Source organism: Molothrus ater, chromosome 2 (assembly GCF_012460135.2).
Source record: "Molothrus ater isolate BHLD 08-10-18 breed brown headed cowbird chromosome 2, BPBGC_Mater_1.1, whole genome shotgun sequence".
NCBI lineage: Eukaryota > Metazoa > Chordata > Aves > Passeriformes > Icteridae > Molothrus > Molothrus ater.
Window position 1 is genome coordinate 20474606 of NC_050479.2, and position 16372 is coordinate 20490977.

At 36.9% G+C, this 16372-nt stretch overlaps 1 protein-coding gene across 3 annotated transcripts in view; it reads right to left on the reverse strand.

Moving 5' to 3' along the window:
- The window catches only part of WWC3 (WWC family member 3), a 99139-nt gene that overhangs the window by 45870 nt on the left and 36897 nt on the right, over positions 1–16372 (reverse strand). For all 3 annotated transcript variants that reach the window (XM_036382673.2, XM_036382661.2, XM_036382667.2), the window contains exons 2-5: positions 15889–15998; positions 10989–11192; positions 7909–7985; positions 5734–5813 (exon numbers count right to left, since the gene is read on the reverse strand). In XM_036382673.2, the coding sequence (XP_036238566.2) occupies positions 5734–5813; positions 7909–7985; positions 10989–11192; positions 15889–15998 (471 nt within the window). The remainder of the gene's footprint in view (positions 1–5733; positions 5814–7908; positions 7986–10988; positions 11193–15888; positions 15999–16372) is intronic.

Genomic DNA, 16372 nt, shown 5'->3' on the forward strand with positions numbered 1-16372 from the left:
GGGCATTTAAATTTTCTCAGGAAGAAATTTTTAATGCCTAAAATTTTATTGCAAATGCTATCCTGCCATTATAGGCCTCTTTGACTATCTTTTCCATAAGATATCTATAAGATATTATCATTCTGCACTGAAAAACATGATATGGGAACATCCCAGAAGATTTTACACCTTTAAGCAAGAAGCAAGAGCACAAGCTATGACATAAGATTGAAGTAATACTAATGTTTCCATCTTGACATATTAAAATCACTCAAGTGGAACATCCACTGGCTGAGTTTTCAACCTATTTTCCAACATTTCACAATAGTAATGGACAACATCTCAGGATGCAGAAGACTAGTCCAGTGTATAATCTTGATAATTTGCTTTGATTTACAGATAAAGAATAAGACAAGAGACTATAGTGAACTTATGAGAAGAACTATTTGGTCTTGGATTTACAACAAATGGCTATGGAGTTTTAACAGGTTATTTACACCAACTATTGAAAATCACGTGAAGTTCCTGTTAAAATATGGAAAACTAAATTTTCCTGTAATCTATCATGAAAAGAATGTATATAGAGAAAATGTGGTAAAGTGTATAGGTCTTTAGGCCAATGCTAAGAACAAATAGCTTCAGGAAAAGGTATGCCATGTTAACAGAATTAAAGATAAAAACACACATTGTTCATGACAAAGGCCATCAATCTACAAAAAGATGCAGTAGGAGAAGGTATGCTATACACACAGAAGAATATCCAAACTCTATTTAAAATATTGAGACTAACTAACAAGTTTCAAGATAGCTATTACATTAAACTAAGAGTGTCAACAAGAGTCTCTCAGCATGTTCTGCCAGTTAAAACACAAGCAGTGCAATTCCCCTTACACCTGATTACTTGTTTTAAAATTAAAACTTTAAAATGAAAAATCAAAAGGAGTAAATGAAAATCCTGTGGTTTTATTGCATAGCTCACAATATTTAGGAAAAAAACAGGTTGATTTCTACAGTTTTAATTTGTTATGTTTTTTTCTGACAGTTGTTCTTTTTGGAGACAACACAAAATAAGTCTGCATCTCAAGATTTTTCTTTGAACACAAATTTCCCCAAGTTACATAAGAAAACATACAAGCTTTTATGAATAGTGGTTCAAGAACAAGAAAGGACTTAAATGTCATGTGTATTAAAGCTGGGGGTTTGTTTGTTTTTGTTTTCAAAATGTTGAGTCTTCACTAAGTTTTAGTTGAAATCCTGAGTAGATAAAACAACTAATCCAATTCACTAAAAGTCACGTTAAAAAGATAACACATTTTTATATGAAGGTAACTGTAATGTTAAGAACTATATTCAAATATTAGACATGAAAATGCCTTCTACACAACTGCTCGTTATACTGTTTGCCAGGACTAAGGTGGCATTTCAGGAAAAGGAAATTATTTAATTTCAACCAGATTTCTGTCCAGTTATCCACATATTCATGTTCCTGGACGCCACTTTGGAGCCTAGCTTATGAATTGGTATTTGTTTAAGGAAAGAATTGGAGAAGTTCCTCCTGCCAAAAATATTTAGGCTTAAATCAGTATTGCTGGCAACCCAAACTGACTAAAGTAGCTTACAAAATTACCTGTTATTTATTGTCTAATAATTCTTTTCCTTTTTTTCATAAAGATCTATTTCTGAAAGCCTAGAGTTAACAGGAGTCTTCCATTTTATTAATGGAAAATAGCATGCTAAAAATATAGATCAGACCTTTGTATGCATAGCAAGAATATTCAACTAATATGCAAGACTGTAAAGATATGAAGATGTTTCTAGGATACGCAGACTATTAATGTTTGGTCATTGTTTCAGTCCTATGGGGCAGATTCCATATTCCTCCATTTTCCTCCACCAAAGCACAGGCCTGTACTCCAGTGAAAATCTAATTTTAAAGTTTTTGTCAGATCTCCTAACCTCTAAATTAGTCTGTAGCTACAAATTGTTTAGCCAGTCCTAACTGCTTGTCACTCCCGACTTCTCACAGCATTCACTCTGCTCTCCTGGCCAACTGGCCAAGTTTTCATTTCCTTTGTTGCTAAACGCCTTCTTCCTCCAAAATTCCTGCCAGGGAGCAGTAGGGTCACTGAAAACACAGGGGAGAAGGAACTGCTCCTCCTTCTCAGTCCCTGCTGCCAGGCCAGAGGAAGGAATTTGCTCCAGAAAAGGCTCATATTTAACCCTGTAAGTTTGGACTGTGACAGGATCAGACGTACCTTGGGGCAAAGGTGCTGGAGGCCAAGGTGCACCATCCTGCAGGGTGGGGATCTTTGCAGGCTTTGAACAATAAGCTCTACAAAGTCTCCACTGGGCAAACACAAACCCATGTCCAAAGGTTTATCACACACAACATTACCAAATTTAGATGAAACTGTAGAAAGTACAGTCCTGATATTAAGCTGCAGCTCTATGAATATTGGAATTCTGACAGTATTGAACTTGTAGAGGTATCAAAATCCCCCTCAATCATGTCTCCACTCATAAAACCCCACTTCTGTAGTCATTTTGTGATTTTGTTTTCTTTTCATTCTCCTCAAAGATGGTTAAGCCATTTTACTAAAATTAAAAAGAACAGAAAACAAAACACAGTCCAAGGCAGACACTGTACATGGAAAATGTCAATGTAAGAGATTTGCATTTAACAAAGGCATTTGAATCACACAGCAACATAAAATTATGGAAATACTGAGCAACCCAACTACCCTTTCCATAAAAGCTGTCTCTTCTCTGAGAGCTATACCAAGCAAGGCTGCACAGAGAGTCACCTGGCAGCAAGTTCCAATATCTGCACATGATGCCATTTTGGTAACAGTTTCAAAGCAAACATTCAGCCAGATGTAAAGCCCCAAGTTTGATGGCTCCTAATGTTGTTCTTGGCTTACACTTGAAAAAAAGTGATGTACATGCCTTTAAAAAACCCGAACAGGATGCATGCCATTTGCAGTCTAGCAGTTACTTGAAGATTTGACTTAGCACAAGAAGGAAGAAGAATGACGCAGACCAAAACTTCAGAAAATGTAACAGAAGTGGGAAATGTCTGAAATGAATAAACTCTAAAGGGGAAAGGGAAGCGGAGTAGGGGGGAAACACAGTAAAAAAAACTCAGCATTTTTGTTTTAAAGAAGGAGCAATGAAATTCTTTTCAGACAATATACTTACTTTGAGGATATGGAAAAACTAAACTACTTCAGCTTTGGTACTTGACTTGAGTGACCCTTCTCTCCCAACAAATACAGGAGGTAAGGGAGAGATTGCACAGGGACAGGCTAGAGCACAGTTAGGCTTTCAGGCTAATTTGTCTACTGACTACACAAAGAGGTGAGAGAAGCTCCTCTCTTCTGCTGTTAGTTTAAGTATGCTCCAAATTGGCTCACTTCCTCCTAGAAGCAAAATACTCCCAAAAAAACCACATGTATCTCACCAGAAGAGGAAATAAAAAACCACTTAAAAGCACGAAACAAAAACAAAACCACAAGTCTCTTTCGTAAGTGAAGAAGTCACTGCAGAGAGCAGAGCACAGCTCCAGGTAACTCACAGGCAAAAGGTTCTCCCCAGCTCCAGCAAACATAACAAGAGCCACCAGTGCATCAACGGGACAGAGAGCAACCACAGCAACAGCAGCAATGAGCAGCACTGAAGCCCTGAGTTGTCATGCCTGAACTTCTAAACTACACACCCAGAGTGACCACTGATAATCACATATGCTTTAAAATAATTCCTCTCTTGAATGTCTCTCCTATAACCCCATCCTGGAACATGGGCAACTTGACCTGGGCTATAATCCAAGACTAACATTTGTATTCTTAATCATTTGCAGACCTTATTTTTCAAGAAGTTGCTCTACTTTACTGGACTATCTTAAATGAATTACACTAATTAAAACAATCTTGAGTTTCAAATGGTCTTCAAATGCTTTCATCATCCTAGTCAAGTGGTTAGTCCTTTTATAAAATAATTGAACTTATATCCTTAAAATAACCCAATAATCCAGAAAAGGAAAACAAATTTAAAAAGCAGAAATGGAATAGCAATTCTTACTCTAAGAAGATATGATTAAGAATCATAAGACAAAATTGGTTTTGTTCTGTTACTGTTTACATATCTACACTACCATACCGATATGTTGGCTATCTTTAAAATATTACTTAGTGTATTGAAACTGCAAATACTTTGAATGCTTTATTTTACTAATTTTCAGATAATATCATACATTATCTATTCCCTCAGCTACCTCTAAATACTTCAATAAAAATACATTTATTAATAAATGATTACCTTGTATCTGCCAATTAAGATTTTTGGTATTTTGGTTTAACAAGTTTTCTCCTATGAAACTTTCTAAATGCACTATAAACCAAAGAGCCTTGTTTTAAAAAAAAACAGAAAATTTTGTTATTAAAAAACCAAATCAGACACACCAAAAATATTAAGTGTATGGGTTACTCCTTCTTTTTTAGAAGTTAAATCTGAGAATCTTCCTTTAATTTGCTTTGTTATCATAGTATCAATTAAAATTGGAAAGTAAGTACCCTAACTGCTCCAAGATCCCTGGAATTTCATCAGAATTCCTGAAGTGAAAGCTCATGCTTTGTAGCACCAACACAATAAGTCCAAAGCTTCAAAATATTTCTGCAGCTGCTGCACTTACGTTGCAAAATCCATTAGACATGCAACAGTTACAACATTTTCAGGAAGCTCCTGCATTAGGCAGTTTGCTCACATGCATGCTGCAAAAAGGCCAAGGTTTCTAAAGGCACAGCCACATATCCAAGGCAGATCCAAGTGCTGTTCAAGCTCTTGGTCTAGCCACTGGCCTTGCTGAAGGAATCTGGAAGCCACAACAACCTGTGTTTACCTGCCATCTTTTTCATGGCCTGGCAACCTCTCTCCCTATCCCACTGGGCATCGCGTGTATGAGCTACGTGTGCAGGTGACTAAGCACACACAGAGGGCAGCCACGCAGTTCCCTTCCCATCAGATGGCCTGCAGGAAGAGTGGCAGGGAGAGGGTCACCACAACATTTCACAACCTCTGACACCACTGTGCACACAGCAAACAGCAGGGCTGCCTAATTGCCCTGGGAGCAGTGGCAAATTGCCCTGAGCTTCCTTTCCTTACCAGGAGGAGACGAGGAGTCACATTTACATGCAGACATTCTGCACACATGCAACACAACCCAAGGTCTCACAGACCACTAGATTTACAGTACAAGCACAAATCAGCCATACAGTGCAGAGTGAGATGGCCTGACCATCAGGTAACAGGGAGAAGCAGCGTTGTGGTGTACAGAAATCCCTCAAGCAAAAGATCTGTGCCCAGCCAGAAAGCCTTGGTACTGGCATGGGGAAACTACTCAACAGCATGGTGCTTTGGGCTGTGCTCCAGGCAGTAGGTATCTCCAGAAAGATATTTTGGGAAATATTTTTTTAAATCTAATTCTAGTTTGGCAATATCTTGAGGAAAAGTTAAAGAACATGGCCTATAAAGCTATTCTTGCATATGAACCTACAAAATCACAACTCCAACCAATTCTGTTTAACTCTTCTTCTGTCCTTTCACATTGTTCTCACCCTGCATCACTATCACAGCTGAAAGTCTGAAGCAAAGCCTTTAAAGTTTTATTTTTGACAAGACTTTTCTATGAAATTCATTCAAAGGCAATTAAAAATAAACCCAAACCCCAAAAAAAGATCCTCCCACGAACTCTTAACTTACTCTTGCAGAGTTTCCACTCCTTTTTCTTTATATTGCAATTCCTGCTTCATCTGTGCCAATTCTCGTTTCAGCCTAGAAAGCTGAATAATACAAAATAATTAAAAATAAGTCACAGTAATTTCCACAATAAAAATAATTGGTTTTTAAATACAAAATCTTAAGCTACTTTAAAGAACTGGAAGTGATAATTTCTCTTTTCTTTTTTTGCTTTAAAATTGTGCATTAAAATAACAGAAGACTTTCTTAAATATCATAAGGCCCAATCAAAAAGCAGTCAAAACATTCAGCTTTCAAAGTATCAATTTCCTCACCTATTCTATAAGGTTTCTTTTTCCAATAGTTTATGCTAACAGCTAGCAAGTTTCAACCCATATAAATTTTCTTCTCCCTTTGTAGCAAAGACACCTCTCAACTGTCTTAAATTCTTTAGTCAACTTTAAAAAAGACAAAACATTCAATGCTGTTAATTTTTCGATCCAGGAAAACAAAATTACTGCCAGCAGAACTGGTCTCTCTCCCAGAAATGGCAGCCTGGCTTGCCACAGTTATTTTCATATTATCCTGCCCTCTCAACCCTCTGGTCAATTATCTTGATCCAACTAATGAGCATAAATCGAAAGTGACATAGCAAAGACATCTCCAAAAACCTGTTCTTGTGGTTTTATGGAAACAGTTACCTGAGTGGGTTGTGCAGACCATGGAAGAGCCAAGCATGATCTGCAGAGAAAGAGCTTCTTGCCCTCCAAAGCTGACAGATAACTGAAGGCAACAGGGAGAGGAGAATGCAAGGGACAGCAGACAAATGAGGGGAATAGGGGTGTTTCAGTGAGGCTAAGACTGAACTGTGAGCCCAAAGAGGGGCAGGGATAGAAGGAAAAAAGCTCTCTTTTCTGAAGCTACCAAACTCAGGATATTTGCTATAATTCACCCAGAGCACTCTTGATTTTCACATGTACATCAGTAAATGAAAAAATCATTACAAAACAGATTTTTTAAAAAAGAGAATAAAAAATTAATTTTTTCTTCCGCTCTATTCCAAGAGCATAGGGCTTTGCATCAGTACCAGGATGCAAACCAGGACTGTCAGAGTCCCACCATCCTGCACAGCTCTCTCCCTTTCATCAAAATTTATAGCACGAGCCCCTAAGCTCTATATGCTCACCAGCTCCTTTAACACTCACCAGAAGTAAAATGAGAAAATGCAACCTGTACACAAAAAGTTTATAGTGCCTATTTCATTCTATTTCCTGAAACAACTCAATGACTATGCACACAGTCACCTGAACATGATATCCTATGTATCCTAGGTTGTTTTGTTTAAGGAGAAAGAGAGGAAGATAGTCATAAGTGAAAAACTTGTTTATTTTCTTCATATATTAAATAAATAAGGCTTGTTTTCTTGTTTAGAATACACTGACATTTAGAGTATGTAAAACAAGCAAACACTAGTCAGCATGTAATAAATATATACAGATAGAATAAATGCCTTTGAAGGGTGGTGAACAGGATTTATTTTCAGAGGCACTCATGTGAAAAGTGGTTACTACAACAAAAATGGAACACTATCCTGCAAGGATAAGTGTTTTCTAAAGTACTTATTTATCAAAACCATGACTTTAGGTTTTTTTAAAAATACATAAATAAGGAACATTTTTGTTACAGAACTGCCTATTATTGTCCAAATACTTGAATTTCCCTCTCCTCATAAAAGAGCTCTGGCCAACCAGCTGAAAAATTCTATCTGGCCATTGGTCTACTGAATTGTGAAGAGATTTCCAAATAAGTGGCTAAACCTGCAGTCCAGCAGAACCTCACTGAAAATGGGTAAATGAGTTTGAACTGAAAGAATCTGGCTGCAGAGAATTTACTACTTGTGGCAGTTTGTAGAGAGAAAGCAATTTCTGAAAGCCTGGCTGAGCTTGCCTCTGACATTTGTGACAAAAATGTTTGCATTTTTACCATGGAAAAAGCATTACTTCTCAAGTCACTGAAATGCAGTTAATATAGAGCTGTTTTAACAGAGCAATGGATAAGAACAAAAAAGCACTTTTCAATACTGTACTTCTAGAAATGCATGCAATGTTCAGTGTAAATGCTAAAGTAAAACAGACCCTTCCCTCCCTCCCTTCCCCATGCCTAATTCATATTTTTACAAAATGAAAAAAGATTACTCACTCTGTCACGACGGCTGGCTATTTCTGCTTTAATCTGATATGGGTCATACTTGGTATTAGCTGAAAATCCAGAGAATGCTAAACAGATGGAAAACAGTATTTTACTTTTTTTTCCCCGTTCTTTAATACAATTGTTAAGATGTGGCACTATTTGATAAATCATTTAATTAATTCTTTTACTTACAAGTCACTAGGTTCTAAAATTATCCTCTGTGCTAAAGTACAACTGAAGATTTCCATTTGGCCCACCTGAAACTTTCTTTTCATCCTGAACACCACCAAAAATTGCATATAGCAGCACTGCACATTTCCTAAAAGCAATTAGCTCCTGTGATAGGATGATGGCATCTACTGAAGCAAGCAATTTGTGTAATATTAATAATTACTAGTTACTTCCTAGGTACACTGAATTTACACTATGATAGGGACTAAAGTTAAAAAAAATTATTGTCAGAACAAAATTAGACCAGCTAGGGAGAGAAGCTGCCTTCTAAAGCAACAATGTAGGGAACTGAAATACAAAACAGCTAATCCTGGCAAGTAAGGCCTTAAGGTGTCTACAGTCAGGCAATGATTTTAAGCTGTGGCATTACAAGCTAAAGCCTGCACAGATGAAGTAAAGGTCCTAGAGGATAGATGGGGCAAGAGCAACCATGATTTATGGAGCAAACCATTCAAGGCAGCACTGGCCCACTGAAAAGTGCCTGGTATGTGAATGGATGGGGTTGTGCTGTCAGACCTTCCATCCTTTTGCAGAGCTGAAGGCTGCTGCACTGAAACCCAAATCCATGTCTGGGGCTGCATGGGGCCTTTTGACTCTTTAAAGAATACTGCAATGCCAAGGTCATGTTGAGTGTGCAGGAACTTGCCAAAATGAGTAGTCATGCCTGGACTAATTCTCTAAATCCAGGATTTTCTATGGATTTTTTTTTAACTGTGCTGATCACAACTGAGTCACAAAACTGCTGCATGGGCACCTCCTTGCCAACCCACAACCGCTGAGCTCACCTCCCACTCATGAGCACACGACACTGAGTCAATGGCAGCACCCACAAGCAAAGTGGAGAAAAACAATTTGTGAAGTTCTAGTTCTTTAAATTCAACAACTTGAAACAAGTGGTAGTGGAGGAAAAGATATTGGCTATATAAGCATCCAACTTTGGTAACGTAATTAGAAGTCTAATATTTCTGTAAAATAAAAAGAGAGACAAGCATCCCACAGTGGAGTGGAGGAGTCAAATTAGGAAAAACAAGTGGAGAAGGAGTTTTTGGGAATCTTGAATTGACAGCATGATTAATCCCAAAAAGGATATTAAAAAAAAAAAATTAAATAATCTGAGTAATCAGCCCATCCCATTTTCTCAAAACCAATGCATATGACCTTAAGCCAATACAAAATATATTAACACATCTGTAGAAAATCTGCACCTCAAAACAAGCAAATGGTTTTATGTAATTTCTCTTACAGATTCTCATTATCAACTCCAGATATACCTACAAAACCCTGAACTATCAGAAGAGAAACATAAGTAAATTGGCATAGCATTTGCTTTCATTACAGATAACCCCAAATTTTGTCATTTTCAGTCATTTTTTGTTGCTGTTTCAAATAACTTGTTTATCTAAGAGCTTCAAAAAAATGAAAAAGGTTATCTTTTTTCTAGTATATTTTCATCTTCAACAGAACTTTCTTTCTGCATATTCACCTGAAGTAATTCAATAAAATATCCCACAGAACTATTGCAAATAAAAAAAAATTTAAAAAAAGCCCAAGGTCCTAGAAAGGTTTTGCAATAAATATCAATTTAGATTTTATAATCTCAAAAAATACTGCTGACACTACCTTTTACTTTATTACAAGTCTTTAAATACTTTTTAAACACACTTTACACAGTAGTTTCTTTTAAAAAATTCTTCCTTAATAGGAAAATATCTTGCTACTTCTTCAGAAACTTGAACATGAGAGGGGGAAATAAGACTAGTCACAACTGTTCAGTTATGTTACAAACTGAATGACAGAATACATATATATAAACTAAACAAAAATTTAATCCCAGCTCAACAGTAATAGAGTACTGGATGAGTACCCCTGGATGAATAAATACAATTGAATCAGTAACTAAACATCTCTATCCAGATACCTGCTGTAAACCCCCTTCCACAGTCAAATTTCTTGAACATTTTCAGAAAAGGCTAAAGCAGAGTTTCCCATTCTTATTAAATCCTTGGCATTTAACAGCAAACCTGCAGTTAAAACAATGACTGTACAGACACTGAAAAACTCCAAGTAAAAAAAGAAAAAGGCAAAAACCAATAAAACACCACTAATTTCCATGTGGCTGTTGGGTATATCCACTTCTTAGAACTAGTCTGGTTGACTCTTTGACAAAGACACCCGCACCAACCAACAGCCATGACAATGGGGCAACATCTTCAGAATTCAGAAAAAGTGTATTATCTACTCCAAGCTACCAGAGACATCTGAAGAATTAAAAGGGCAGGAAATTAAAGCTCTCTATCACCAACATCAGTATCACAGGCTGGCACTCAAGAATGAGGTGAACTAATGCAATATTGTCTCCTGCTTCATGGTCAGAGGTACTCTCGAACAAAACAGCTTGTCCCTAACGCTTTGTAAATTTGCTAAGCAGACTATGGATCCACAGGAGGCTCCCCCTAAGCTGATGGCTCCCTCCTATGTTGAGTGGAAAATAATCTTTGAGTTTAGGAGTGCAGGTAGGCAGCTGATCCAGCAACATTCAGCCCTTGTTGCCTTGCAGGAAGCCTCACTACACCTGGCTCCAAGATGGGCAGAAATACCAGCTGGGATATACACCTGCTTAAAGTTACATCTCTTTTTAATGCTAACATTTATCCTTATTAAATCTCTGTTGTAATAGACGTAACAGGAATTGGAAGACATTGAATTGTTGAATTGCAGAGTCAAAGGACAGCACCTCACTGCTGTAGTCAGGACCTTCATTCAGAGAAGATTCAGGTGATGGAAATAGTTCACACTATTTCTTACACCACATCTTGTGAGGGCAGGTGGGTAATATCAAGAAAAGGTAGTAAACTCACAGCTGGCATAGGAACGGCTGTCATCCTCACACATTTTGTGCAATTGTTGATATTCTTCTTGGGCTAGCTCAAAACGCTGCTGCTTTATTTGGTAAATCTCTTTCTTGGCATTGAGTGCCTCCTGGGCAACTACTAAATATTCCTTCAGCATGCGTTCTTGCTCCCTTCTCCATTGTTCCCTTGGATCCTCAATTTGTGTGAGCTCTAAGGAGAGAAAAGAATAATAATATGACACTTTGTGCCACCAAGTCCAAGTTACTTTTATTAATGTCCATTCTCAACCAGCACACCTGACACTACAGTGCCCAAAGTCACTCCAGCCAGGAAAGAAGGAGGAAGGACGCAGAGTGAAAGAACAGGAAAGGCTTTTCAAATATAAAAGGCATTTAAATGTTATTCTTTTCTTTACAAACCAGTGCAAACCCAAAGAAAACAGTAATTTGGCTCTAACCTTCCCTCACAGCCAACTTGAAAATTCCAAGAATTACCTAAAATCCCAGAACCACAAGGAAAAATTAAAGGTATCTCATAGCTTAACCCATAAGTCTATAAATAGCTGGAACTAACTTATGATACTGCATACAACTTCACAAGCATAACATCTTAAAAGGACAGAGGCTACCCCGGCATAGTTAAGAAGAATGAGGTAATTCAACAGAGAAGTCAGCATCTTAGTCTCAAATCCATAAAGCTTTTAAATCACTACTCTTTTTTTTTTCCCTTAAGAAACAGCAGTCTGATGTTTTTCCTTGCCATGGTTTAGACCAGATTATTTAAACACAAACCTAAAACAAGTTTCCACCAAAAAAAAGTCTTTCCCATATCTATTGATTTTCAAGGTTATTACTGCAAAATGATCTCTTTGCAGTTGCAAAGCCATTTGAGGATGATGCACATTAAAATCCTAAAAAAAAATTGGTTCATTTTGGCAGGGGGTTGTGAGTCAAATAATATGTTTTACATAACGCTCTTGATGTAAAGCCTTGTGTTTAAATGCAATGTTAATTTCTGATGATTGAAGCTCTACCAGTAAGAAGCTGCTGCAGACACAATGTCAAAGTAGTGGCAAAACCTGAAGCAGAGTCAGGAGCTAAGCACCTAGCAATTTTTTCCAAAGTTAGTTTCTTACAAGAGATGAATGCCAGTTATGTTTTGCATTAATCCTGAGTACATAATTCAGTATATTGGTGCCAGTGATGAAATACAAAACTGTAGAAGATTAAGCACAACAGATTAAGAGCTCTAATGGTGTCAAGGTCATGCTAGCAGCTCTACCATTTGAGAGCCATCTGAAAAGTATATAAACAAAAACAGAAGGCTCATCAAAGAGCAGTGCTTCCAACAGATTTGCAGATTAGGTTCCTAAATAACCTTTTCTCTTAACAGTTGTACCTTTCTCTCCCTGCAACTCCTAACATTGAAACAGTATAAAGATAGTGCCTACAGTTCTGCAATTTCTCCCCACTTCCCAGGGACCCCTTTGATTCCCTCCTGGCTCCAGTGTCCTGAAAATATCTCCTCTGGCAAGGACAGGATGTGCTTTGGCTTGTTGAGCTGCCATAAATCCTTCTCTACATGGAGGGCAAGCAGAAGAAAACAGAGTTCTGACTGCTGCCCACCCTTCACTGAGGGCATTTCAATTTCCACTGCTACTTCATTTGTCCATAAGCACCTCTGAAATTTGTGCAAATTCTAATATTCCTAAGATTGCTAAACACCCATGGAAACAATGAGAAATCAGTAAATATTTATAAAACAGACAGGCTTACTAGGATTCACTTTTTGTCTTTGAATGGCAAATTATTAGTCCTAATCTCAAACAACAATCCAGACTAAAGTGTTACGTTCTATCACACATTAAACTTCTGAGATCCTATACTTCAGGGCACTGCATCTCTCACAGAATTATTTCAGAAGCCTTCTGAAAAGCTAGCAGCATTCATCAGAGGTAGAAAACTTCTTTAGTGCATGGGAAGCTCTGCTTTTTTCTGGTTTATGAAACTTTGCCCTGGATTTCTAAACAAGTTTGCCACATAACAAGACTAAAGCTACATTGTATGATAAAATTAACTTCCTTCATTTCTTTACAACCAATTAAAAAAATCCCACTATAGTAACTCAGGAACAGTCCCAGACAAATGCAGAGAATATATTATTCCCTCACTGGGGAATGCCCAACTGCTTAGAGGAGACTTCAAAGGCTCCCAAGACTCTGAGGAGGAGGGAAAGGAATTCTGTGGCTGGCAACCGCCAAGGTTTTTAAGCAATGGTTGGATAACAGCCAAGAGCAGCTTAGTAAGGGTGTCAACAAAGTACTGAATTTACAGAACAAGATGGAGATCAGGGTTGGAAGCACCATTGAGATTTACAGAAGATTCTTCTGTTCCTTGGTTTTTTTCCAGTTTAAATGGAAAACTATTGCCTAGAAATCTTTTTCTTGCTTCCTGGGTAAACAAACATCGCAAAAGACTTAGAAAAAAATCAGAAGTATTGCTGTTTTCTTTTGAAAGGTGCAAGGGCAAAAAGCTTGAGAGAGTGCACAAAACATGAGAGGTCCCTGGTAAGTGTAAGTGTAGAAAGACTCTCTTTGAATTATCCCTTGCATTTTCTCACAGTATTTCTTGACACTGAGGCACTGCTAACTGTTTTGTCAATTAACACAGAACTCGAATGCTGCATAAAGCATTTAACTCAGTCAGCCACAAAAGACAATCCAAATGTTTTTTCCTGAAGCTGCCATTCCAAGTGGTTTAGACATACTCATTTCAGAAAAAACATTTCTTCAGCTCCAAGACCATCTCCTCCACTTGTATGACACCACCTCATGATGCACATGATTGTCTACTCATTAGTTCTTAATTCTACAAAGGAAATTTATGCAGTCTTGATTGACACCTTTGTTGTCCACAGTTTAAAAATTAGATCATGTGTCCAACTAATTTCTGAATAATAATTATCCAGCTATAATATCAACTCTGTCTTTCCTCTTATTATAAATCTTGCTGGTATATGAAAGCACTGTATTAGCCTAAGGGTGACAAACCCATTTCACTGTGACGGTTGAATTACCATTTAGGATAATATCTGTGGGCTGCAAGTAATTAGCTATCATGAAAGAGACAAATTTTGCAACCTTGTTAATTGTTGAATGATTCCTTTTACTCGGTTCAGCACTGTCTGCATGAAGCTTCTACCCCTCTGTTCGTACATTAACTTTATTTCATACCTAATATAATTAGCTTTACTTTTCCAGACCCATTAATATTCATCTTTTCTTTCTGTCTACTCACTGATCATTTGGGAACTCAGCTGCTCTTTGCAAAGATTCTCTTCTACAATTTTTGCTCACAATTGCACAGAAAAAAATGCAAGCCAGACCTGACATGCCTACAATGATTAATATCCCTTCTGTAAGTTCAAACTTGAAGTCTGTGGTAAAGCCGCTAATAACAAAATTCAAAAAGCAAAAGGAAGCTCTGTTTTTGCATGTGATGGTGATTGTTATTCCTATCACAGAGGCCTATTAGTAGCTTTTTTAAGGCATTGCAATAAGAATTCATGTTCGACTCATTTTTTGCAGGGACTCTAAACCTACCTGCAAATTAAAAAAAAAATTTAAAGAGTTGGCAGTACCTTATTTTTGTTTTTTAAAATATATGCATTCATGCACATACTTTGGTGTAAGTGTGCTCCATTACTGCACTCCAATGTAATCCTCACTTCTTATTAAATTTCAGCATTAGTAAAGTTAGCATGACAGTACTCCTTAAACTAATACTTTTTTTAAGCACAGAGTTATTTTAAGAATTACCTAACAGTCTGTATTTATGGCCTTTGAATTTTCTTGTCTATCTATCCTCGTGATTAATGTATTAACAGCTGTTTAGAGTTTATCATTTAGTTAATGATCTTTCTAAATTACACAACAAATAAGTACATGTATAGGTCAAACGATACCATGGGAATATTTATTATTCTGTTGTTTAGGTTTTTTAAAGCAAGTAATTGTGAAACCACAATACACAAGTAATTCCAATGATGGCTGGAAGCCCAAAATTATTATTACACTTTCATTTTTTAATTGACTAGATTTCAAGTAGATAGTATTGAGGTTGGTTTTTCAGATTATACTATTTACCATTGCTGTGATAGCCCGTGTAACTACTTTCTTCTTTTCTTAGTCCCCACCAACTGCCAACTCCCACAATACTGAAAGCATTCACTCAATGGTGATAAGAAGCTTAATGATAGCACAACAGTAACAGCAGCAGCAGTACAAAGCTATAAAGATAAGACATTTTTTTAAAAGTAGAACTGGCAAATGTGCCACAGTGATGATACAAAGCTCAGTGACAGTCCAAAAGGGAAAGTGTTCATAATTAGTTTCCAAAAGGCACATCTGTTGTCTTTTTGATAGCATTTTGTACAGTATTAAATCATAAAATATATATTGCTTAAGCAAGAATGAGATTACTGTATTTCACAGTGCTTCTGATTAAAAATCAGCACACTTCTCTCAGAATGTATTTTGGTTTTCAATCTATAAGAGTGAACTATGGATGACAGGAAAAATAGGAAATGTAAGAATATAACACAAAAATCTTTCTGACATATGACAAAAAGCAACAACAAAATTACTAATACTTCACAGTATGACCAAGCAAACCAAAATATTTTGATACAATACAGTTTAATCATAGGTTGTAAAATTTTTACAAATGGAATTCTTTACAATTATGTCCCCATATGAAAGATAAGGAAACACGTTCAGCAAGAAATTATTTGCATACGTTTTCTCACTGTAGCACGAGGTGTATAAATGGTATAGGAAGCGAAGTTAGTGGCAAGAGTAAACACCAGCTTGCTAGCATTCCTCAAAACAATCACATTATCTACTCACGATTTATGTGGTCCATATAATAAACTCCAATCTGTTGATCGTAAACAGTTTCCCATCCTAAAGGAAGCTCATCACCAACACAGTCAGCAAACGTCAGGGGCTTTGTAATCCTGTAAATATAAAAATAACACAAATAAATACAAAAAGGTGCAGAGTTTACAATGCAATGAATTGTACATCTTCAAAACATGTAATGAATGTTATTGCATGTTTTGAAGATACCTTCGCCAGTTGATCAGAAACTAGTTATGCGACTTAGGAATGTGCTGATAATTACAAACATACAGTTTCAAAATAAATTTTCATTTAAATATGCTGACAGATACTCCCCAAACAGGTAAGACAAGCTTCTCCCCTCTAGTTTCTATGTATAACAATTTAATTATAATGGCATGCAGTCCTGCCAGTTTTTCTCCCATACTGCAAAGAACACAAATGTGAAGCTGGAGTTCACCATTGCTGAAACTACTAGAAGCTCTATAAG